Here is a 26814-nt window from a genome sequence, read left to right on the forward strand (position 1 = left end):
GCAGAGCAGAGGAAACTACCATGCGTGCCACATGAGAATCTACGGGCGGAGGAGTTTCCCAATTTTCACATAGCTCCGCAGCGAGAGGATAGCAAGCCAACAGTCTTTTATTCGGTGTGAATTTCGTCCCCGGATTTTCCCAGGACTCCTGACGTATGTCAGCCAGGTGTTGAGAATGAGGTAAAACTTGTTTAACCACCCTCTTACGTTTAAATCTGTCCGGATTTTTAGAGACAGCCTCAGGCTCAGGTTCATCAGAGACCTGAAGAATGAGCCTGATAGCCTCAATCAAGTGAGGGACATCCACCACTGACTTCCCTTCCCCATCAGAAGCATCTGAGTCAGTGTCTATGGGGTCAGTATATGCACCATCCTCCTCAGAGGATGTGTCCGGGATAGCAGTGGATTGTGAGGAGGTAATGGCCCGTTTACAAGACGTCTTAGGTGGGCGAGAGTGAGATTTAGATTTAGTCAGTGACCGGTTCAATTGCTGTAACTGAGTGGAGATTTGATCTGCCCATGGTGGATTAATTGCAGGGACCATAAACTGCTGCATTGGCACAGGTGGTCCCACAGGGGGCACCAGTTTAGTTACAAGTGTGTTTAACAGCGTGGAAAAGGTAGCCCAAGGTGGGTAATTTGTTGCCCCCGGTGCTATGGACCCACTGGTTGGAAAGGAACCCCCTGAACCTGAACTGTCTGCTGCCATATTTTCCTCCAAAATGCCTGCGGCATCACCACCACGCAATGTGGGAGAAGCCCCAGCTCCGTTGCCTCGTGTAGCTGACATACTAGTAAGCACAATATTGGGACACCCCAGTACAATCTTAGCAGCGATATACCTAACAAGAACTCCAAGTGCAGTGTGACTTTCCTGTCAGCACAAACTGGGAATCCAAGAGTTATATGGTGACTATAAATCACAAAGAAAAATACACAGCAAGTATAATTTGTGAAAAACCAATATTATACAGAATACTTGATACACTTCGCCCCCTCTGGTTACAGAATATAGGAGTAGCACGCTGAGTGAAATACCCGATATGGCAGCCACGCAGCAGCTACATGCACACACACATATATAGTCACAAGCGTACCATGCAGAAATTATACACCATAAAACTGCACTGGACTAGCAATACAAAGTGATACTCAGTATATATATATATATATATATATATATATATCGATTGGGTCCGGCACTTAATAAATAGTTCAATTACTCCGGTGTCCTGGTCCAAAAACGGTGTGCACCGCTAGTATACAGTTCTGGATGGAACGGCACTCAGAGGCTTTTCTTAAGCAAATAACGTGTATTAAAAGTTCAATAATACATCAATTCAGTCAATCGCTGATTGACTGAATTGATGTATTATTGAACTTTTAATACACGTTATTTGCTTAAGAAAAGCCTCTGAGTGCCGTTCCATCCAGAACTATATATATATTATATATATATATATATATATATATATATATATATATATATATATAATATAAGAATTTACTCACCGGTAATTCTATTTCTCGTAGTCCGTAGTGGATGCTGGGAACTCCGTAAGGACCATGGGGAATAGACGGGCTCCGCAAGAGACTGGGCACTCTAAAAAAAGATTAGGTACTATCTGGTGTGCACTGGCTCCTCCCTCTATGCCCCTCCTCCAGACCTCAGTTAGGGAAACTGTGCCCGGAAGAGCTGACATTACAAGGAAAGGAAATTTTGAATCCAGGGTAAGACCCATACCAGCCACACCAATCACACCGTACAACTTGTGATAACCTTACCCAGTTAACAGTATGAACAACAACTGAGCCTCACTCAACGGATGGCTCATAACAATAACCCTTATTTAAGCAATAACTATATACACGTATTGCAGAGAGTCCGCACTTGGGACTGGCGCCCAGCATCCACTACGGACTACGAGAAATAGAATTACCGGTGAGTAAAATCTTATTTTCTCTGACGTCCTAGTGGATGCTGGGAACTCCGTAAGGACCATGGGGATTATACCAAAGCTCCCAAACGGGCGGGAGAGTGCGGATGACTCTGCAGCACCGAATGAGCAAACACAAGGTCCTCCTCAGCCAGGGTATCAAACTTGTAGAACTTTGCAAATGTGTTTGAACCCGACCAAGTAGCAGCTCGGCAAAGCTGTAATGCCGAGACCCCTCGGGCAGCCGCCCAAGAAGAGCCCACCTCCCTTGTGGAATGGGCTTTTACCGATTTTGGATGCGGCAATCCAGCCGCAGAATGAGCCTGCTGAATCGTGCTACAGATCCAGCGAGCAATAGTTTGCTTTGAAGCAGGAGCACCCAGCTTGTTGGGTGCATGCAAGATAAACAGCGAGTCAGTCTTCCTGACTCCAGCCGTTCTGGAAACATATATTTTCAAAGCCCTGACTACGTCCAGCAACTTGGAGACCTCCAAGTCCCGAGTAGCCGCAGGCACCACAATAGGCTGGTTCAAATGAAACGATGACACCACCTTTGGGAGAAATTGGGGACGAGTCCTCAATTCTGCCCTGTCCATATGGAAGATCAGATATGGGCTTTTACATGACAAAGCCGCCAATTCCGACACACGCCTAGCCGATGCTAAGGCCAACAGCATGACCACTTTCCACGTGAGATACTTTAGTTCCATGGTCTTAAGTGGCTCAAACCAGTGGGATTTCAGGAAATCCAACACAACGTTAAGATCCCAGGGTGCCATTGGTGGCACAAAAGGGGGCTGAATATGCAGCACTCCCTTAACAAATGTCTGAACCTCAGGCAGTGAAGCCAGTTCTTTTTGAAAGAAAATGGATAAGGCCGAAATCTGGACCTTTATGGACCCCAATTTTAGGCCCATAGTCACCCCTGACTGTAGGAAGTGCAGGAATCGACCCAGCTGGAATTCCTCCGTAGGGGCCTTCCTGGCCTCACACCAAGCAACATACTTCCGCCATATACGGTGATAATGTTTTGCTGTCACGTCTTTCCTAGCTTTTATCAGCGTAGGAATAACTTCATCTGGAATGCCTTTTTCCGCTAGGATCCGGCGTTCAACCGCCATGCCGTCAAACGCAGCTGCGGTAAGTCTTGGAACAGACAGGGCCCTTGTTGCAGCAAGTCCTGTCTGAGAGGCAGAGGCCATGGGTCCTCTGTGCGCATTTCTTGCAGTTCCGGGTACCAAGTCCTTCTTGGCCAGTCCGGAACAATGAGTATTGTTCTTATTCCTCTCTTTCTTACTATTCTCAGTACTTTTGGTATGAGAGGAAGAGGAGGAAACACATATACCGACTGGTACACCCACGGTGTCACTAGGGCGTCCACAGCTATCGCCTGAGGGTCCCTTGACCTGGCGCAATATCTTTTTAGCTTTTTGTTGAGGCGGGACGCCATCATGTCCACCTGTGGCAGTTCCCATCGGTTTGCAATCAGTTGGAAGACTTCCTGATGAAGTCCCCACTCTCCCGGGTGGAGGTCGTGTCTGCTGAGGAAGTCTGCTTCCCAGTTGTCCACTCCCGGAATGAACACTGCTGACAGTGCTTGCACGTGATTCTCTGCCCATCGAAGAATCTTTGTGGCTTCCGCCATTGCCATCCTGCTTCTTGTGCCGCCCTGGCGGTTTACATGGGCGACCGCCGTGATGTTGTCTGACTGAATCAGCACTGGCCGGTTTCGAAGCAGGGGCTCTGCTTGACTCAGGGCGTTGTAAATGGCCCTTAATTCCAGTATATTTATGTGTAGAGAAGTCTCCAGACTTGACCACAGCCCTTGGAAGTTTCTTCCCTGAGTGACTGCCCCCCACCCTCGGAGGCTTGCATCCGTGGTCACCAGGACCCAGTCCTGTATGCCGAACCTGCGGCCCTCGAGAAGGTGAGCACTCTGCAGCCACCACAGAAGAGACACCCTGGCCCTGGGGGACAGGGTGATCAGTCGATGCATCTGAAGATGCGATCCGGACCACTTGTCCAACAGATCCCACTGAAAGATCCTTGCATGGAACCTGCCGAAGGGAATGGCTTCGTATGAAGCCACCATCTTTCCCAGGACTCGCGTGCAGTGATGCACCGATACCTGTTTTGGTTTCAGGAGGTCCCTGACCAGAGATGCTAATTCCTGGGCCTTCTCCACCGGGAGAAACACCTTCTTCTGTTCTGTGTCCAGAATCATGCCCAGGAAAAGCAGACGCGTCGTAGGAATCAGCTGCGACTTTGGAAAATTCAGAATCCAGCCGTGCTGTAGTAACACTTCCTGAGAGAGTGTTACGCTGATCAACAACTGCTCCCTGGACCTCGCCTTTATGAGGAGATCGTCCAAGTACGGGATAATTATAACTCCCTTTTGCCGAAGGAGTATCATCATTTCGGCCATTACCTTGGTAAATATTCTCGGTGCCGTGGACAGGCCAAACGGCAACGTCTGGAACTGGTAATGACAGTCCTGTACCACAAATCTGAGGTACTCCTGGTAAGATGGGTAAATGGGGACATGCAAGTAAGCATCTTTGATGTTCAGCGACACCATAAAATCCCCCTCTTCCAGGCTTGCAATAACCGCTCTGAGCGATTCCATTTTGAACTTGAATTTCTTTATATAAGTGTTCAAGGACTTTAGATTCAGAATGGGTCTCACCGAACCGTCCGGTTTCGGTACCACAAACATTGTGGAATAGTAACCCCTTCCCTGTTGAAGGAGGGGGACCCTGACAATCACCTGCTGGAGGTACAGCTTGTGAATTGCCGCCAGCACTACCTCCCTTTCCATGGGGGAAGCTGGCAAGGCTGATTTGAGGTAACGGCGGGGGGGAGTCGCTTCGAATTCCAGCTTGTATCCCTGAGATACAATTTGTATAGCCCAGAGATCCACCTGTGAACGAATCCACTGGCTGCTGAAGTTTCGGAGACGCGCCCCCACCGCACCTGGCTCCGCCTGTGGAGCCCCAACGTCATGCGGTGGACTTAATGGAAGCAGGGGAGGACTTTTGTTCCTGGGAACTTGCTGCATGGTGCAGCTTCTTACCTCTACCCCTGCCTCTGGCAAGAAAGGATGCACCCCTGACCCTCCTGCCTTATTGGGAACGAAAGGACTGCATTTGATAATACAGTGCTTTCTTAGGCTGTGAGGAAACCTGAGGCAATAAAGTGGACTTTCCAGCTGTCGCTATAGACACGAGGTCCGACAGACCGTCCCCAAACAATTCCTCACCCTTATAAGGCAAAACCTCCATGTGTTTTTTAGAATCAGCATCTCCTGTCCATTGCCGAGTCCATAAGACCCTCCTGGCAGAAATGGACATAGCATTAATTCTAGAGCCCAGCAGGCAAATGTCCCTCTGAGCATCTCGCATATATAAGACGACGTCTTTGATATGGCCCAGGATTAGCAAAACAGTATCTCTGTCGAGGGAATCAATGTTGTCTGACAGGGTATCAGTCCATGCTGCTACAGCACTACACGTCCAGGCTGAAGCAATAGCAGGTCTCAGTAGAGTACCAGAGTGTGTATACACTGACTTCAGGATAGCTTCCTGCTTTCTATCCGCAGGCTCCTTTAAGGTGGCCGTATCCTGAGACGGCAGGGCCACCTTTTTAGATAAGCGTGTCAGCGCCTTGTCCACCCTAGGGGATGTTTCCCAACGTAACCTGTCCGTTGGCGGGAAAGGGTACGCCATCAGTAACCTCTTAGAAATCACTAATTTCTTATCAGGGGAACTCCACGCTTCTTCACACAATTCATTTAATTCATCAGATGGGGGAAAAGTCACTGGCTGCTTTTTCTCCCCAAACATATAAACCCTCTTGGTATTAACCGGGTTACTCTCAGAAATGTGTAATACATCTTTCATTGCAATAATCATGTATCGGATGGCCTTGGTCATTTTAGACTGTAAATGTGCCTCATCATCGTCGACACTGGAGTCGGACTCCGTGTCGGCATCTGTCTCAACCATCTGAGATAGAGGGCGTTTATGAGCCCCTGACGGCTTCTGAGACGCCTGGGCAGGCGCGGGCTGAGACCCCGGCTGTCCCAAGGCTGCAGCGTCATCAAACCTTTTATGTAAGGAGTTTACATTGTCATTTAAGACCTTCCACATATCCATCCAATCAGGTGTCGGCCCCGACGGGGGCGATACCACACTTATCTGCCCTTGCTCCGCCTCCACGTAACCTTCCTCATCAAACATGTCGACACAGCCGTACCGACACACCGCACACACACAGGGAATGCTCAGACTGAGGACAGGACCCCACAAAGTCCTTTGGGGAGACAGAGAGAGAGTATGCCAGCACACACCACAGCGCTATATAACACAGGGATTTTCACTGCTAATAAGTGATTTTCCCAATAGCTGCTTTTTTGTATTGATTTGCGCCTAAATTTATGTGCCCCCCCCTCTCTTTTTAACCCGTCTTGTACCTGGATACTGCAGGGGAGAGCCTGGGGAGCGTGCTTCCAGCGGAGCTGTGAAGGGAAAATGGCGCTGGTGTGCTGAGGAAGAAGGCCCCGCCCCCTCAGTGGCGGGCTTCTGTCCCGCATTTCATGTAAAAAATAAGAATTTACTCACCGGTAATTCTATTTCTCGTAGTCCGTAGTGGATGCTGGGACTCCGTAAGGACCATGGGGAATAGCGGCTCCGCAGGAGACTGGGCACAACTATAAAGAAAGCTTTAGGTCTAACTGGTGTGCACTGGCTCCTCCCACTATGACCCTCCTCCAGACCTCAGTTAGGATACTGTGCCCGGAAGAGCTGACACAATAAGGAAGGATTTTGAATCCCGGGTAAGACTCATACCAGCCACACCAATCACACCGTATAACTCGTGATACAATACCCAGTTAACAGTATGATAACAACTGAGCCTCTCAACAGATGGCTCAACAATAACCCTTTAGTTAAGCAATAACTATATACAAGTATTGCAGACAATCCGCACTTGGGATGGGCGCCCAGCATCCACTACGGACTACGAGAAATAGAATTACCGGTGAGTAAATTCTTATTTTCTCTGACGTCCTAAGTGGATGCTGGGACTCCGTAAGGACCATGGGGATTATACCAAAGCTCCCAAACGGGCGGGAGAGTGCGGATGACTCTGCAGCACCGAATGGGCAAACTCTAGGTCCTCCTCAGCCAGGGTGTCAAACTTGTAGAATTTAGCAAACGTGCTTGACCCCGACCAAGTAGCTGCTCGGCAAAGTTGAAGAGCCGAGACCCCTCGGGCAGCCGCCCAAGAAGAGCCCACCTTCCTCGTGGAATGGGCTTTCACTGATTTAGGATGCGGCAGTCCAGCCGCAGAATGTGCAACCTGAATCGTACTACAGATCCAGCGAGCAATAGTCTGCTTTGAAGCAGGTGCACCCAACTTGTTGGGCGCATACAGGATAAATAGCGAGTCAGTCTTTCTGACTCCAGCTGTCCTGGAAACATATATTTTCAGGGCCCTGACTACGTCCAACAACTTGGAAGCCTCCAAGTCTTTTGTAGCCGCAGGCACCACGATAGGTTGGTTCAGATGAAACGCTGATACCACTTTAGGGAGAAACTGGGGACGAGTCCTCAATTCTGCCCTATCCATATGGAAAATCAGATAAGGGCTTTTACATGACAAAGCCGCCAATTCTGATACACGCCTGGCCGAAGCCAAGGCCAACAACATGACCACTTTCCACGTGAGATATTTCAAATCCACGGTTTTAAGTGGCTCAAACCAATGTGACTTTAGGAAATCCAACACCACGTTGAGATCCCAAGGTGCCACTGGAGGCACAAAAGGGGGCTGAATATGCAGCACTCCCTTAACAAAAGTTTGAACTTCAGGTAGTGAAGCCAGTTCTCTCTGGAAGAAAATCGATAGAGCCGAAATCTGGACCTTAATGGAACCCAATTTTAGGCCCATAGTCACCCCTGACTGTAGATAGTGCAGGAAACGGCCCAGCTGAAATTCTTCCGTTGGGGCCTTCCTGGCTTCACACCACGCAACATATTTTCGCCATATGTGGTGATAATGGTTTGCGGTTACTTCTTTCCTAGCTTTAATCAGCGTAGGAATGACTTCCTCCAGAATGCCCTTTTCCTTCAGGATCCGGTGTTCAACCGCCATGCCGTCAAACGCAGCCGCGGTAAGTCTTGGAACAGACAGGGCCCCTGCTGCAGCAGGTCCTGTCTGAGCGGCAGAGGCCATGGGTCCTCTGAGATCATTTCTTGAAGATCCGGGTACCAAGCTCTTCTTGGCCAATCCGGAACAATGAGTATAGTTCTTACTCCTCTTCTCCTTATTATCCTCAGTACCTTTGGTATGAGAGGAAGAGGAGGGAACACATAAACCGACCGGTACACCCACGGTGTCACTAGAGCTACCACAGCTATCGCCTGCGGGTCTCTTGACCTGGCGCAATACTTTTCTAGCTTTTTGTTTAGGCGGGACGCCATCATGTCCACCTGTGGCCTTTCCCAACGGTTTACAATCAGTTGGAAGACTTCTGGATGAAGTCCCCACTCTCCCGGGTGGAGGTCGTGCCTGCTGAGGAAGTCTGCTTCCCAGTTGTCCACTCCCGGAATGAACACTGCTGACAGTGCTAACACGTGATTTTCCGCCCATCGGAGAATCCTTGTGGCTTCTGCCATCGCCGTCCTGCTTCTCGTGCCGCCCTGTCGGTTTACATGGGCGACCGCCGTGATGTTGTCTGACTGGATCAGTACCGGCTGGTTTTGAAGCAGGGGTTTTGCCTGACTTAGGGCATTGTAAATGGCCCTTAGTTCCAGAATATTTATGTGCAGGGAAGTCTCCTGACTTGACCATAGTCCTTGGAAGTTTCTTCCCTGTGTGACTGCCCCCCAGCCTCGAAGGCTGGCATCCGTGGTCACCAGGACCCAGTCCTGTATGCCGAATCTGCGGCTCTCTTGAAGATGAGCACTCTGCAGCCACCACAGCAGAGACACCCGTGTCCTTGGAGACAGGGTTATCAGACGATGCATCTGAAGATGCGATCCGGACCACTTGTCCAACAGGTCCCACTGAAAGGTTCTTGCATGGAACCTGCCGAATGGAATCGATTCGTAAGAAGCTACCATCTTTCCCAGGATCCGTGTGCAGTGATGCACCGACACCTGTTTTGGTTTTAGGAGGCCTCTGACTAGAGATGACAGCTCCTTGGCCTTCTCCTCCGGGAGAAACACTTTTCTCTGTTCTGTGTCCAGAACCATCCCCAGGAACAATAGACGTGTCGTAGGGACCAGCTGTGACTTTGGAATGTTTAGAATCCAGCCATGCTGTTGTAGCACTTCCCGAGATAGTGCTACCCCGACCAACAACTGCTCTCTGGACCTCGCCTTTATCAGGAGATCATCCAAGTATGGGATAATTAAAACTCCCTTCTTTCGAAGGAGTATCATCATTTCGGCCATTACCTTGGTAAAGACCCTCGGAGCCGTGGATAGACCGAACGGCAACGTCTGGAATTGGTAATGACAATCCTGTACCACAAATCTGAGGTACTACTGGTGAGGATGGTAAATGGGGACATGCAGGTAAGCATCCTTGATGTCCAGTGATACCATGTAATCCCCCTCGTCCAGGCTTTCAATAAACGCCCTGAGCGATTCCATCTTGAACTGAATTTTTTTATATATGTGTTCAAGGATTTCAAATTTAAAATGGGTCTCACCAAACCGTCCGGTTTCGGTACCACAAACATTGTGGAATAGTAACCCCTTCCTTGTTGAAGTAGGGGCACCTTTACTATCACTTGTTGTGAATACAGCTTGTGAATTGCCTGTAACACTGCCTCCCTGCCTGAGGGAGTGGTTGGCAAGGCAGATTTGAGGAAACGGCGGGGGGGGAGACGTCTCGAATTCCAGCTTGTACCCCTGAGATACTACTTGAAGGATCCAGGGATCCACCCGTGAGCGAGCCCACTGATTGCTGAAATATTTGAGACGGGCCCCCACCGTACCTGGCTCCGCCTGTGAAGCCCCAGCGTCATGCTGTGGACTTAGAGGAAGCGGGGGAGGACTTTTGCTCCTGGGAACTGGCTGTATGCTGCAGCTTCTTTCCCCTACCTCTGCCTCTGGGCAGAAAGGACGCGCCTTTAACCCGCTTGCCCCTATTGGGCCGAAAGGACTGTACCTGATAATACGGTGCTTTCTTTGGTTGTGAGGGAACATGGGGTAAAAATGTAGACTTCCCAGCTGTTGCTGTGGAAACGAGGTCCGAGAGACCATCCCCGAACAACTCCTCACCCTTATAAGGCAGAACTTCCATGTGTCGTTTGGAATCTGCATCTCCTGTCCACTGCCGAGTCCATAACCCTCTCCTGGCAGAAATGGACATTGCACTAATTTTGGATGCCAGCCGGCAAATATCCCTCTGTGCATCCCTCATGTATAAAAGTGCATCTTTTATATGCTCTACGTTTAGCAATATAGTGTCTCTGTCTAGGGTATCTATATTTTCTGACAGGGAATCTGACCACGCAACAGCAGCACTGCACATCCAGGCTGAAGCAATAGCCGGTCTCAGTATAACACCTGTATGTGTATATATAGATTTCAGGATAGCCTCCTGCTTTCTATCAGCAGATTCCTTCAGGGCGGCCGTATCCGAAGACGGTAGTGCCACCTTCTTTGACAAGCGTGTGAGCGCTTTATCCACCCTAGGGGATGTTTCCCAGCGTAACCTATCCTCTGGCAGGAAAGGGTACGCCATTAGTAACCTCTTAGAAATTACCAGCTTTTTATCAGGGGAAGCCCACGCTTCTTCACACACTTCATTTAACTCTTCAGATGGAGGAAAAGCTACTGGTAGTTTTTTCTCTCCAAACATAATACCCTTTTTTGTGGTACCTGGGGTAACATCAGAAATGTGCAACACATTTTTCATTGCCTCAATCATGTAACGTGTGGCCCTACTGGAAGTTACATTAGTCTCATCGTCGTCGACACTGGAGTCAGTATCCGTGTCGACATCTGTGTCTGTCATCTGAGGTAGCGGGCGTTTTAGAGCCCCTGATGACTTTTGAGACGCCTGGGCAGGCACAGGCTGAGAAGCCGGCTGTCCCACATTAGGTATGTCGTCAAACCTTTTATGCAAGGAGTCGACACGGTCGCGTAATTCCTTCCACAGCACCATCCACTCAGGTGTCGACCCCGCAGGGGGTGACATCACGTTTACAGGCATTTGCTCCGCCTCCACATAAGCCTCCTCATCAAACATGTCGACACAGCCGTACCGACACACCGCAAACACACAGGGAATGCTCTGACAGAGGACAGGACCCCACAAAGCCCTTTGGGGAGACAGAGAGAGAGTATGCCAGCACACACCAGAGCGCTATATAAACACAGGGATCCCACTATAAATGAGTGTTTTAACTTATAGCTGCTTTTTTATATATCTTATATATATCTATCTATACTGCGCCTAAATTTAGTGCCCCCCCTCTCTTTTTTACCCTTCTGTAGTGTTCAGACTGCAGGGGAGAGCCAGGGAGCTTCCTTCCAGCGGAGCTGTGAGGGAAAAATGGCGCCAGTGTGCTGAGTAGGGAGGCCAATCCCGGGATCGGCGGGATCCCGGGATTTGGGCCCAAAAATGCCGGGATTTGAATCCCGGGATTGGAGCATCCAATCCCGGGATTCACGGGATTATTCTGCGCATGCGCGGCGGCAGGAGGGTTGGTGTGTAAGTAATAATACTTACTCATTTAGGCGGGCAGCAGCCATGAACAAGTAGAACGCGCGCAGCACTTCAAATGTTGCGCCGGCCGCCAGCCAATCAGAGCTGGCGGACCGGCAGCCAATCAGGGAAGCTGCAGCGGCAGCCAATCAGGAGCGACTGCTGCGGCCGCTTCCCTGATTGGCTGCCGGTCCGCCAGCTCTGGTTGGCTGGCGGCCGGCGCTTCATTTGAAATGCCGCCGCGTTCAGTGTTTTAATGGTTGCCGCCCGTCTAATAGTAAGTACTATTACTTACACTCACCCTATCTCCCTCCGTGCAGCCTTCCTCCCTCCCTGCCGCGACCTACACCCTCTGTCCTGACTGAGTCCCGCACCGCTACCTACTACACCCTCCCTACCTCCCGCACCGCTACCTACACCCTCCCTACCTCCCGCACCGCTACCTACACACTCCCTACCTCCCGCTCCCTACACACTTCCTCCAGCCCTGCTCCCTACAATTTTCTCTAATCCCTACTGTAATCCCGGGATTGACCGTTTTTCAATCCCGAATCCCAGGATTGAAAAAACGGCCCGGGATTGGCCTCCCTAGTGCTGAGGGAGATGGCCCCGCCCCTTTTTCGGCTGACTTTCTCCCGCTTTTTCTGGAATACTGGCAGGGGTAATTTTACATCTATATAGCCTCTAGGACTATATATGATGTAGATTTGCCAGCCAAGGTGTCATATATTGCCCTCAGGGCGCCCCCCCCCCCCCAGCGCCCTGCACCCATCAGTGACCGGAGTGTGAGGTGTACATGAGGAGCAATGGCGCACAGATGCAGTGCGCTACCTTGGTGAAGACCGAAGTCTTCTGCCGCCGATTTTCCGGACCTCTTAGTTGCTTCTGGCTCTGTAAGGGGGACGGCGGCGCGGCTCCGGGAACGAACACCAAGGTCGGGTCCTGCGGTCGATCCCTCTGGAGCTAATGGTGTCCAGTAGCCTAAGAAGCCCAAACTACCACCTGTTAGGTAGGTTCGCTTCTTCTCCCCTTAGTCCCTCGCTGCAGTGAGTCTGTTGCCAGCAGATCTCACTGTAAAATAAAAAACCTAAATATACTTTCTTTCTAGGAGCTCAGGAGAGCCCATAGTGTGCATCCAGCTCAGCCGGGCACAAGATTCTAACTGAAGTCTGGAGGAGGGTCATAGTGGGAGGAGCCAGTGCACACCAGTTAGACCTAAAGCTTTCTTTATAGTTGTGCCCAGTCTCCTGCGGAGCCGCTATTCCCCATGGTCCCTACGGAGTCCCAGCATCCACTTAGGACGTCAGAGAAAATGGCTGGGTTTTTTATATATATACAGTGCTAGACTGTATATATGTATGTTTTTGTGCCAAAGGTACCTCAATTGCAGCCCAGGGCGCCCCCCCCCCCCAGCGCCCTGCACCCTACAGTGACCGGAGTGTGTAGGTGTGCTGGGAGCAATGGCGCACAGCTGCGGTGCTGTGCGCTACCTTAATGAAGACAGGAGTCTTCAGCCACCGATTTCGTCGTCTTCCAGCTTCTGTTCTTCTGGCTCTGCAAGGGGGACGGCGGCGCGGCTCCGGGAACGGACGATCGAGGACAGGTGCCTGTGTTCGAACCCTCTGGAGCCAATGGTGTCCAGTAGCCTAAGAAGCACAAGCTAGCTGCAAGCAGGTAGGTTTGCTTCTCTCCCCTTAGTCCCACGTAGCAGTAAGTCTGTTGCCAGCAGAAGCTCACTGAAAATAAAATACCTAATAAATACTTTCTTTTCTAGTAAGCTCAGGAGAGCCCACTAGGAGCACCCAGCTCTGGCCGGGCACAGACTCTAACTGAGGTCTGGAGGAGGGGCATAGAGGGAGGAGCCAGTGCACACCAGATAGTACCTAATCTTTTTTTAGAGTGCCCAGTCTCCTGCGGAGCCCGTCTATTCCCCATGGTCCTTACGGAGTTCCCAGCATCCACTAGGACATCAGAGAAATAACATATATATATATATATATATATATATATATATATGTTAACAATAGATATAACAAAGCACAGTAGATACTGGATGTATATCACAGGGCATTTGTACCACACAGCCCTGAATGTATGCACTCTTTCTTGACTAACACTGTCCCAGTGACAGGTAGAATACTTAAATGTCCAGTAAAATGCACAGCGCTGGCGATCAGGCGGCTTTACAGAGGAGGATTTGCCCCAGCAGTCCCAGGAACAGCTCAGCTCTGTTGTGATGGCGGCTGACAGGGAGTGAGGGAAAGATATGCAGCTCCAGGGCGGGAACATTCACTGAAATGGCGCCATGTGGATGCTGGGAACTCCGTAAGGACCATGGGGATTATACCAAAGCTCCCAAACGGGCGGGAGAGTGCGGATGACTCTGCAGCACCGAATGAGAGAACTCCAGGTCCTCCTCAGCCAGGGTATCAAATTTGTAGAATTTAGCAAACGTGTTTGCCCCTGACCAAGTAGCTGCTCGGCAAAGTTGTAAAGCCGAGACCCCTCGGGCAGCCGCCCAAGATGAGCCCACCTTCCTTGTGGAATGGGCTTTTACAGATTTTGGCTGTGGCAGGCCTGCCACAGAATGTGCAAGCTGAATTGTACTACAAATCCAACGAGCAATAGTCTGCTTAGAAGCAGGAGCACCCAGCTTGTTGGGTGCATACAGGATAAACAGGGAGTCAGATTTTCTGACTCCAGCCGTCCTGGAAACATATTTTCAGGGCCCTGACAACGTCCAGCAACTTGGAGTCCTCCAAGTCCCTAGTAGCCGCAGGTACCACAATAGGCTGGTTCAGGTGAAACGCTGAAACCACCTTAGGGAGAAATTGTGGACGAGTCCTCAATTCTGCCCTGTCCGTATGAAAAATCCATGGTGTTACCAGAGCGTCCACAGCTATTGCCTGAGGGTCCCTTGACCTGGCGCAATACCTGTCCAATTTTTTGTTGAGGCGGGACGCCATCATGTCCACCTTTGGTTTTTTCCAACGGTTTACAATCATGTGGAAGACTTCTGGGTGAAGTCCCCACTCTCCCGGGTGGAGGTCGTGCCTGCTGAGGAAGTCTGCTTCCCAGTTGTCCACTCCCGGAATGAACACCGCTGACAGTGCTATCACATGATTTTCCGCCCAGCGAAGAATCCTTGCAGCTTCTGCCATAGCCCTCCTGCTTCTTGTGCCGCCCTGTCTGTTCACGTGGGCGACTGCCGTGATGTTGTCCGACTGGATCAGCACCGGCTGACCTTGAAGCAGAGGTCTTGCTTGGCTTAGGGCATTGTAAATGGCCCTCAGCTCCAGGATATTTATGTGAAGTGATGTCTCCAGGCTTGACCACAAGCCCTGGAAATTTCTTCCCTGTGTGACTGCTCCCCAGCCTCACAGGCTGGCATCCGTGGTCACCAGGACCCAGTCCTGAATGCCGAATCTGCGGCCCTCTAGAAGTTGAGCACTCTGCAACCACCACAGGAGAGACACCCTTGTCTTTGGTGACAGGGTTATCCGCTGATGCATCTGAAGATGCGATCCGGACCATTTGTCCAGCAGGTCCCACTGGAAAGTTCTTGCGTGGAATTTGTTGAAAAGGATTGCTTCGTAGGAAGCCACCATTTTTCCCAGGACCCTTGTGCATTGATGCACTGACACTTGGCCTGGTTTTAGGAGGTTTCTGACTAGTTCGGATAACTCCCTGGCTTTCTCCTCCGGGAGAAACACCTTTTTCTGGACTGTGTCCAGGATCATCCCTAGGAATAGAAGATGTGTCGTCGGGATCAGCTGCGATTTTGGAATATTGAGAATCCAACCGTGCTGCCGCAACACTACTTGAGATAGTGCTACCCCGACTACCAATTGTTCCCTGGATCTTGCCCTTATCAGGAGATCGTCCAAGTACGGGATAACTAAAACTCCCTTCCTTCGAAGGAGTATCATCATTTCGGCCATTACCTTGGTAAAGACCCGGGGTGCCGTGGACAAACCAAACGGCAGCGTCTGAAACTGATAGTGACAGTTCTGTACCACAAACCTGAGGTATCCTTGGTGAGAAGGGTAAATTGGGACATGGAGGTAAGCCTCCTTGATGTCCAAAGACACCATATAATCCCCTTCTTCCAAGTTCGCAATCACCGCTCTGAGTGACTCCATCTTGAATTTGAACCTGTGTGTGTAAGTGTTCAAGGATTTTAGATTTAAAATAGGTCTCACCGAGCCGTCCGGCTTCGGTACCACAAACAGCGTGGAATAATACCCCTGTCCCTGTTGCAGGAGGGGTATCTTGATTATCACCTGCTGGGAATACAGCTTGTGAATGGCTTCCAATACCGCCTCCCTGTCGGAGGGAGACGTCGGTAAAGCAGACTTTAGGGGAGTGCCTGAGTCCGCTTGTAAAGCCCCAGCGTCATGCTGAGGACTTGGCAGAAACGGGAGAGGGCTTCTGTTCCTGGGAACTGGCTGTTTGCTGCAGCCTTTTTCCTCTCCCTCTGCCACGGGGCAGAAATGAGGAGCCTTTTGCCCGCTTGCCCTTATGGGGCCGAAAGGACTGCGCCTGATAATACGGCGTCTTCTTATGTTGAGAGGCTACCTGGGGTAAAAATGTGGATTTCCCAGCAGTTGCCGTGGCCACCAGGTCTGATAGACCTACCCCAAATAACGCCTCCCCTTTGTAAGGCAATACTTCCATATGCCTTTTGGAATCAGCATCACCTGACCACTGCCTCGTCCATAACCCTCTTCTGGCAGAAATGGACAGCGCACTTACTCTTGATGCCAGTCGGCAAATATCCCTCTGTGCATCACGCATATATAGAAATGCATCTTTCAAATGCTCTATAGTCAGTAATATACTGTCCCTATCTAGGGTATCAATATTGTCAGTCAGGGAATCCGACCAAGCCACCCCAGCACTGCACATCCAGGCTGAGGCGATTGCTGGTCGCAGTATAACACCCGTGTGAGTGTATATACATTTTAGGATATTCTCCTGCTTTCTGTCAGCAGGTTCCTTAAGGGCGGCCGTATCAGGAGACAGTAGTGCCACCTGTTTTGACAAACGTGTGAGCGCTTTATCCACCTTAGGGGGTGTTTCCCAACGTGCCCTATCCTCTGGCGGGAAGGGGTATGATGCTAATAACCTTTTAGGAATTATCAGTTTTTTATCGGGGGAAACCCACGCTTCATCACACACTTCATTTAATTCCTCAGATGCAGGAAAAACTACAGGCAGTTTTTTTCTCACCAAACATAATACCCTTTTTAGTGGTACTTGTATTATCAGAAATATGTAAAACATTTTTCATAGCATCAATCATGTAACGTGTGGCCCTACTGGAAGTCACATTCGTCTCTTCATCGTCGACACTGGAGTCAGTATCCGTGTCGGCGTCTGTATCTGCCATCTGAGGTAACGGGCGTTTTAGAGCCCCTGATGGCTTTTGAGACGCCTAGACAGGCACGAGCTTAGTAGCCGGCTGTCTCATGTCATCAACCGTCTTTTGTAAAGAGCTGACACTGTCACGTAATTCCTTCCATAAGCTCAGCCACTCAGGTGTCGACTCCCTAGGGGGTGACATCTCCATTACAGGCAATTGCTCCGCCTCCACACCATTTTCCTCCTCATACATGTCGACACAATCGTACCGACACACAGCACACACACAGGGAATGCTCTGATAGAGGACAGGACCCCACTAGCCCTTTGGGGAGACAGAGGGAGAGTATGCCAGCACACACCAGAGCGCTATATATATACAGGGATAACCTTATAGAAGTGTTTTTCCCCTTATAGCTGCTGTTTTATTTATACTGCGCCTAATTAGTGCCCCCCTCTCTTGTTTTACCCTTTTCTGTAGTGCAGGACTGCAGGGGAGAGTCAGGGAGACGTCCTTCCAGCGGAGCTGTGAGGGGAAAATGGCGCCCGTGTGCTGAGGAAATAGGCTCCGCCCCCTTCTCTCGCGCTTTTTGCTGTATTCTGGCAGGGGTTAAAATACATCCATATAGCCCTGGGGGTTATATGTGATGTATTTTCGCCAGCCAAGGTGTTTCTATTGCTGCTCAGGGCGCCCCCCCCCCCCCAGCGCCCTGCACCCTCAGTGACCGGAGTGTGAAGTGTGCCTGAGGAGCAATGGCGCACAGCTGCAGTGCTCTGCGCTACCTTGGTGAAGACTGATGTCTTCTGCCGCCGATTTTCCGGACCTCTTCTTGCTTCTGGCTCTGTAAGGGGGCCGGCGGCGCGGCTCTGGGACCGGACTCCGAGGCTGGGCCTGTGTTCGGTCCCTCTGGAGCTAATGGTGTCCAGTAGCCAAGAAGCCCAAGCTGGCTGCAAGCAGGCAGGTTCGCTTCTTCTCCCCTTAATCCCTCGATGCAGTGAGCCTGTTGCCAGCAGGTCTCACTGAAAATAAAAAACCTAAAACTAAACTTTTACTAAGAAACTCAGGAGAGCCTCCTAGAATGCACCCTTCTCGGCCGGGCACAAAAATCTAACTGAGGCTTGGAGGAGGGTCATAGGGGGAGGAGCCAGTGCACACCAGGTAGTCCTAAAGCTTTACTTTTGTGCCCAGTCTCCTGCGGAGCCGCTATTCCCCATGGTCCTTACGGAGTTCCCAGCATCCACTAGGACGTCAGAGAAATGATCTTCCCCCTGGGCAAGGAATCTAATTCATCAATTAGGTTAACTGACCATTTAGCAATGGCCCTAGTGATCCAAGCACAAGCAATAGTGGGTCTCTGGGCCACACCAGCATCAGAATATAAAGATTTGAGAGTGGTCTCAATCTTGCAGTCAGCCGTGTCCTTAAAGGATGCTGCCCCAGGAACAGGTAAGACTATTATACGTGACAACCTAGATACCGATGCGTCCACAGTTGGTGGGTTTTCCCATTTCTTTCTATCCTCCAGAGGAAAGAGAAAGGATGTAATTAACCTTTTAGGGATCTGAAATTTTTTGTCAGGATTAGCCCAAGTTTCTACAAACTGTGCATTCAACTCCTTTGATGCAGGAAAAGTAGCTGAGGATTTCTTTTTTACATTAAAATAAGATTCCTCCGCCATCTTGTCAGGAATGTGCAGGAGATTTCTGATAGCTTCTATCAGGGCCTGTATTCCTTGTGACAGGACAGCATCCCCCCCACTCGCATCCACTTCACCCTCCTTTGGGTCTGATGTATCGTCATCAGTATCAGCTTGCATGAGCTGGGTCAGAGTACGCTTTTGTTGGCAAATGGCAGGGGTCTGAGACGCTGGTTTGGGAACTGAATCTCTATTCATCAGGTCATCCATAGACTGTCTTAAGTATTGCGTCTCTTTCTCAGTATGGGCTAATTTAGTAGAAATAGTGGATATCATCCCCTTTATGGAATCTAACCATGGGGGTTCTGACTCACTAGCCTGAGAATCTGTACTGTTCTGGGTACACGGTAGTGAGTCCCCAGGGAAGGACAGACACTCTGCTGTGCAGGACACACTGTCCCTGGACATAGTAATGTGAAGGGACCCACACACAGAAGGTGAAACACAGTATAACTTACACAGAGCCCGCAGGGAGAAAGAGAAATAGGAGCCAGCCACACTGCACCCCTGTACCTGAGTAAAAACACAGCTGGGTCGCCACACTAAATCCCTTCAGAGGACTTTGTATACTACAACCTCCTCCCCCTTACTATGACCCCCTGGTACCGCTGAGGAGACTTGGAGTCTTCTTGGAGGAGCTGCGCATCCCTGTGATGCCTGCCAGTATGAGCTGCAGAGGGAAAATGGTGTTGGTGAGCTGCTGGATCCGCTCATTGTGAAGCCCCGTCCCCGTAATGGCGTGCGGCTTCCCGGCCTTTTTTTATACTGGCCTGAGGTTTAGAGTGCTTAATCCGAGGGTTAAAACCCTCTGTAAGCTGGATGGCTAGTGTGGGTATCATTGGTGGCTCAGCGCACCCTCTCACAGCGGGACACACGAAGCCGCATGTCATCTTGAGCCCCCGGAGCGCAGCCTGCAGGTCAGCGATGCGCTCCAACCCTCATGCCGCCATTTCCACCGGTGACCCCCTAACCGGGACGCTGGCGCTGTACTCACCACTCTTCTATCTTCGGCTATGTTAAGGGTGGCGGCGTGCTGCGGGAGGGTACACTTGCCGTGGTGGGGCTTGCGAATGACTCCCTCAGGAGCTCAGTGTCCTGTCAGCAGAGAAACGGGACCATTAACTCTTTAGGAAGTTGGGCCGTTCTCCCCACCCAGCAATGCCTGTAAAACAACAAACAGAAAATAAATGTAGAAAACTCTTCAGGAGCTTCCCTAAGCGTGACCAGCTTATTTTCTAAACTGAGACTTGTAGGAGGGGCATAGAGGGAGGAGCCAGTGCACACTATTGATTTCTTAAAGTGCCCATGGCTCCTAGTGGACCAGTCTATACCCCATGGTACTAATGTGGACCCCAGTATCGTCCAGGACATAAGAGAAAACACTAAACTCTATAAACCAATCTGCAAGTTGCTTTTTATCTGCATCGTGTAAGCTGAGACAATGAAAGCATTTATTTGATTGGTTGTTGTGGATCACTGCAAATTTAGCACTCAAGTGAAATAATAGTAAAGGAGAACTAAAGCTCTGAAAACCAGTGTCTTAGAAATACTGCAAGAGGAAGACATGGCAGGAACAATACAGATGTGTTCTCATACTGTACATCTAGCCTCAATACACCATGCAGCTTGAGATGCCTGGCGTGAGTGACCCAGCAGTTCCCAAGCAACTTTGCTAATGTCTGGCTTTTTCCCCCCAGAAAATGCGTCTTATTCGCATCACTATTAGAACGCACAAGCAGACTCTGCTTATTAAAATGATATGCGGCATGCCTATATTCTGTATGCAATGCTACGTTACAGTGGTTTCCAGGAAAACACACTAACGTAACATTTTGTATGCAGATCATGCTACAGTCGCACACAGAATATAGGCACCATCTCTGCAGACATATTTGGTTTATCTGCCTTAAATTGAATCTAGGATTGAACAAGTCCTTCCACTAGCATCTCCTTTAGATACTATTTACATGTACAGATGTGTCCTCTAGCCATGCACAAAAAGGCGCCTGGCATTCGTAAACACGCTCACGACTAGACAGACTTTTTAACTTGACTGCAGCAACAATGAAGAAAGACACATCTGTAGGCCTGCAGAACTACTGCACAAACACTATTTGGTAGAGTTGTGAGTCTGTTTGGCTGGAACTATGTGCTTCATCACAATGGGACAGCATTCTTTGCCAAGTACAGAGCAGTTATTCCTCATTTTATTGCAACATGCAAAACCAATTCTTCAAATTGTGAGCGCACTGAAATAAGGTAAAGGGGAGGCGATAAAACTTTCTTTTTTTGGGGGCAAAGCTTGCAGTCATCTGCAAACAGATGTGGTAACTGCACCACCTCAGAGATGGCAGAGATCGTCTCTTGTCGTACACTTTTAATGGTACACATTTTACACTTTCAGTTGCAGTGAATGAGAAGCAAATTTCTAGTCACACCATGCCCAGGATGAGACAATCGGAATAAACCATAGGAAATTTGGGCAAATGGAGACTGCCTACACACTGCATGACATCGGGTACTTTTGGCTAAAATCGTTTGTCAAGAAAGACTGATCGGGTAATCAAAACAGGACGTTTCTAGCCATTTATCCTTGTTTGGCCAAAATGGTCATACCTACACATTATGCAATAACAAGGTGATCACCTAGAATTGTATAGTGTGTAGCTATCTTAAATTTAAAAAACAAAACACATCAGAGTTCCAAAAGTAACAAAGGCATTCCCAATGTCCCCTAACAATAATTTTATTTATATAGCACTCACTCGCACACAGGACTCAATGCACCCGACAGTCATCAAAAACTTAGCACATGGTACAAAGGATTTTCGTATTACAGCAAGTAGAAAACCATGCAGAACTGAAAAGAGGAAAAAGCTAGAGAGTAGGCATAATGCAGGGTTGGAGCTGTTATTTTTGGTAATAAATTTCACGGGTGATATATTCCACCCACAAAAGGTACAAGAGGAGGCACCCACATTGGGCGTACTACGTAGGATTAGCCTGGGTGGAATAGGTCATGCCTAGAAAAGAAGAAAAAAACAAATGGGGTGATTGCAGAGACCTAGCGCTAAAAGTAGGGTCCTAACATAACCGTCAGACTCGTGTAATTTTCATCCCATCATTCTTCATTTTGCATATAAATGACTCTTAAAAAGCAGTTAGGAGAAGAACTGAAATGTTTAATTTAATGAAACATTTAATGAAATGTTGCAGGTGGTTGTATTTTTGATGTGACATTTACAAGATTGAAACACTCAGACTTTTCCAGGTCCTCATAAACCTCGGCAAGTGTAGATTACTGAGGTACCCTCCAGGAGGGAATAGGTTTAACATTATCTTTCTAGTTATGGTTTTGTTTATTGTGCCATCACCTTGTGCGCTAAAACCTTTACTAAAACAGTGACATCTACCTCAAACACACAACCAGTGGAAAAACCTACAGTGATCTCCTGGAATGGTAGAAAATACACAGTACAAATATACAATCTGTATTTATTTGGGTTTTGCAGTTTTTTTAAATAATGCCTTGCTCTTCAGTTGGTGCTTCTGTCTCAGCAGCTGCTCCTCTCTGCATTTTTCTTGCCTCTCTGACCAATTTTTCATGCCTTGATCTATCTCATTATTGAGAAGCATAATGCGGCTCTGGAAAGAGAAGTTTGCAACATTAGACTCTGTGAACAGCGGTAGTGATAACCTCACCCAGAATCAATCCTTGCCTATACTATAAATGTATTATAGCAACGTCACACACAAAATGCCCATTGCCAGTGTTAGTACCACATAGCTTTATATCACTGACCTTTGCATAACAGCAATGACTACCTTATACTCGCATATAAATATATTAATCCGCTGCCCCTTTTTATCTTAATTATACTTGTGATTACCTGGAAAAAAATAAGATTTTACTTACTGGTAAATCTATTTCTCGTAGTCAGTAGTGGATGCTGGGGACTCCGTAAGGACCATGGGGAATAGACGGGCTCAGCAGGAGACATGGGCACTTTAAGAAAGAATTTAGATTCTGGTGTGCTCTGGCTCCTCCCTCTATGTCCCTCCTCCAGACCTCAGTTAGAGAAACTGTGCCCGGAAGAGCTGACAGTACCAGGAAAGGATTTTGGTAATCCAGGGCAAGATACATACCAGCCACACCAGTCACACCGTATAACTTGTGATAAACTTACCAAGTCAAAAGTATGAACAACAACAGAGCATCAGTACAACCCTGATGCAACTATAACATAGCCCTTATTGCAGCAATAACTATATACAAGTATTGCAGAAGAAGTCCGCACTTGGGACGGGCGCCCAGCATCCACTACGGACTACGAGAAATAGATTTACCGGTAAGTAAAATCTTATTTTCTCTAACGTCCTAGTGGATGCTGGGGACTCCGTAAGAACCATGGGGATTATACCAAAGCTCCCAAACAGGCGGAAGAGTGCGGATGACTCTGCAGCACCGATTGAGCAAACACAAGGTCCTCCTCAGCCAGGGTATCAAACTTGTAGAACTTTGCAAAAGTGTTTGAACCTGACCAAGTAGCCGCTCGGCAAAGCTGTAATGCCGAGACCCCTCGGGCAGCCGCCCAAGAGCAGCCCACCTTCCTAGTGGAATGGGCCTTAACTGATTTTGGCAGCGGCAATCCAGCCGCAGAATGAGCCTGCTGAATCGTGTTACAGATCCAGCGAGCAATAGTTTGCTTTGAAGCAGGCGCCCCAAGCTTGTTGGAAGCATACAGGATAAACAAAGATTCTGTTTTCCTGACCCTAGCCGTTCTGGCTACATAAACCTTCAAAGCCCTGACCACATCAAGCAACTCGGAATCCTCCAAGTCAGTAAGTAGCCACAGGCACCACAATAGGTTGGTTTATATGAAAGGATGATACCACTTTCGGCAGAAATTGTGGGCGGGTCCGCAATTCTGCTCTATCCGCATGGAAAACCAGATAGGGGCTTTTATGTGACAAAGCCGCCAATTCTGACACACGCCTAGCCGAAGCCAAGGCTAGTAGCATGACCACCTTCCACGTGAGATATTTCAATTCCAACGTTTTGAGTTGTTCAAACCAGTGTGATTTCAGGAAACTCAACACCACGTTAAGATCCCAAGGTGCCACTGGAGGCACAAAAGGGGGCTGAATATGCAGCACTCCCTTTACAAACGTCTGAACTTCAGGTAGAGAAGCCAGTTCTTTTTGAAAGAAAATAGATAGGGCCGAAATCTGGACCTTAATGGAACCCAATTTTAGGCCCAAAGTCACTCCCGACTGTAGGAAGTGAAGGAAACGGCCCAGCTGGAATTCCTCCGTAGGGGCATTCCTGGCCTCACACCAAGCAACATATTTTCGCCATATACGGTGATAATGTTGAGCCGTCACGTCCTTCCTAGCCTTTATCAGCGTAGGAATGACCTCATCCAGAGTGCCTTTTTCTGCTAGGATCCGGTGTTCAACCGCCATGCCGTCAAACGCAGCCGCGGTAAGTCTTGTAACAGACAGGGCCCCTGTTGCAACAAGTCCTGTCTTAGAGGCAGAGGCCACGGGTCCTCTGTGAGCATTTCTTGCAGATCTGGATACCAAGTCCTTCTTGGCCAATCCGGAACAATGAGTATTTGATCTCACTCCTCTTTTTCTTATGATTCTCAGCACCTTGGGTATGAGAGGAAGAGGAGGAAATACATAGACCGACTGGAACACCCACAGTGACACCAGTGCGTCCACAGCTATCGCCTGAGGGTCTCATGACCTGGCGCAATACCTCTGTAGCTTTTTGTTGAGGCGGGATGCCATCACGTCCACCTGTGGCAGTTCCCACCGACTTGCAATCTGCGTGAAGACTTCTTGATGAAGTCCCCCCTCTCCCGGGTGGAGGTCGTGCCTGCTGAGGAAGTCTGCTTCCCAGCTGTCCACTCCTGGGATGAACACTGCTGACAGTGCGCTTACGTGATTCTCCTCCAAGCGAAGAATTCTGGTGGCTTCTGACTGAATCAGAACCGGTTGGTCCCGAAGCAGGGTCTCCGCTTGACGTAGGGCGTTGTATACGGCCCTTAATTCCAGGATGGTGATGTGAAGGCAAGTATCCTGACTTGACCACAGACCTTGGAAATTCCTTCCCTGTGCGACTGCTCCCCACCCTCGGAGGCTTGCATCCGTGGTCACAAGGACCCAGTCCTGAACGCCGAATCTGCGGCCCTCGAGAAGGTGAGCACTCTGCAGCCACCACAGGAGAGACACCCTGGCCCTGGGGGATAGGGTGATTAACCGATGCATCTGAAGATGTGATCCGGACCAAATGTCCAGTAAGTCCCATTGAAAAGGTCCTCGCATGGAACCTGCCGAAGGGAATGGCCTCTTATGATGCCACCATCCTTCCCAGGACTCGAGTGCAGTGATGCACTGACACCTGTTTTGGTTTTAATAGGTTCCTGACCAGTGTCATGAGCTCCTGAGCTCTCTCTATCGGGAGATAAACCCTTCTTCTGGTCTGTGTCTAGAATCATGCCTAGGAAAGGCAGATGAGCCGTAGGAACCAACTGCGACTTTGGAATATTTTGAATCCAGCCGTGTTGCCGTTACACTTCCAGAGAAAGTGATACGCTGTTCAGCAACTGCTCTCTTAATCTCGCTTTTATGAGGAGATCGTCCAAGTATTGGATAATTGTGACACCTTGCTTCCGCAGGAGCACCATCATTTCCGCCATTACCTTGGTGAAGATTCTCAGGGCCGTGGGGAGACAAAACGGCAACGTCTGAAATTGGTAATGACAATCCTGTACCGCAAATCTGAGGTACGCCTGATGAGGTGGATAAATGGGGACATGAAGGTATGCATCCTTTATGTCCAGAGACACCATAAAATCTCCCCCTTTCAGGCTTGCGATGACCGCTCTTAGCGATTCCATCTTGAACTTGAACCTTTTCAGGTATATGTTCAGGGATTTTAAATTCAATATGGGTCTGACCGAACCGTCCGGTTTCGGGACTACAACATGGTCGAATAATAACCCCCTCCTTGTTGAAGGAGGGGAACCTTGACCACCACCTGTTGAAGATATAATTTGTGAATTGCAGTTAACACTATTTCCCTCTCGTGGGGGGAAGCCGGCAGGGCCGTCGGTGAGGGGCATCTCCTCAAAGTCCAGCTTGTATCCCTGAGACACAATATCAATTGCCCAGGGATCCAACAGGGAGTGAACCCACTTGTGGCTGAAATTACGAAGACGTGTCCCCACCGGGCCTAGCTCCGCCTGTGGAGCCCCAGCGACATGCGGTGGATTTTGTAGAGGCCGGGAAGGACTTCTGTTCCTGGGAACTAGCTGTGTTGTGCAGCTTCTTTCCTCTTGCCCCTGGCAAGAAAGGACGCACCTCGGACTTTCTTGTTTCTTTGTGATCGAAAGGCTGCATTTGATAATGTCGTGCTTTCCTAGGCTGTGCAGGAATATAAGGCAAAAGATCAGAATTACCAGCTATAGCTGCGGAGACCAGGTCCGAGATCCCTTCTCCACACAATCCTCAGCCTTCCATATGCCTCTTAAGTCGGCATCACCTGTTCATTGCATATACTACAGGACACGTCAAGCAGAAATCGACATAGCGTTGACTCTAGAACCCAGTAGACTAATGTCTCTTTGGGCATGTTTTATATATATATATATATATATATATATATATATATATATATCTCTTAAGACAGCATCTCTAATATATATATCTATATATATTATATATATATATATATATATATATATACACACACACACATATACACTAGGGTCTCAATCTCTGCTGATAAGGTACCTGACCACGCTGCTACAGCGCTATAAACCCATGCCGTCACAATCGCCGGTCTGAGTAGTGTACCAGAATGTGCACGCTGTCTGCAGGATCCCCGAGGATAGCTGTTAAGTCAGGGCTACCTTTTGGGCAAACGTGACACCCTAGGGGAAGATTCCCATCGTATCCTGGCCCTAGTAGGGAAAGGATACTCCCTGAGAATTCTTTGTGGGAAACTGCAGTCTCTTGTCTGGAGATTCCCGCTCTTTTTCATCATGAGAGGAGGGAAATTTACCTCAGCTTTCTTCCCC

The 26814-nt window shown here is 49.1% G+C and overlaps 1 protein-coding gene across 2 annotated transcripts in view; it reads right to left on the minus strand.

Annotated features, from left to right (window-relative positions):
- Positions 1–21885: 21885 nt before the first annotated feature.
- The window catches only part of MRPL52 (mitochondrial ribosomal protein L52), a 47965-nt gene continuing 43036 nt past the window's right edge, over positions 21886–26814 (minus strand). For both annotated transcript variants that reach the window (XM_063913579.1, XM_063913578.1), the window contains exon 5: positions 21886–22369. In XM_063913579.1, coding sequence (XP_063769649.1) covers positions 22220–22369 — 150 coding nt within the window. In that variant the 3' untranslated portion in view covers positions 21886–22219. The remainder of the gene's footprint in view (positions 22370–26814) is intronic.

The sequence above is a fragment of the Pseudophryne corroboree genome, chromosome 1 (assembly GCF_028390025.1).
Source record: "Pseudophryne corroboree isolate aPseCor3 chromosome 1, aPseCor3.hap2, whole genome shotgun sequence".
Taxonomy (NCBI): domain Eukaryota; kingdom Metazoa; phylum Chordata; class Amphibia; order Anura; family Myobatrachidae; genus Pseudophryne; species Pseudophryne corroboree.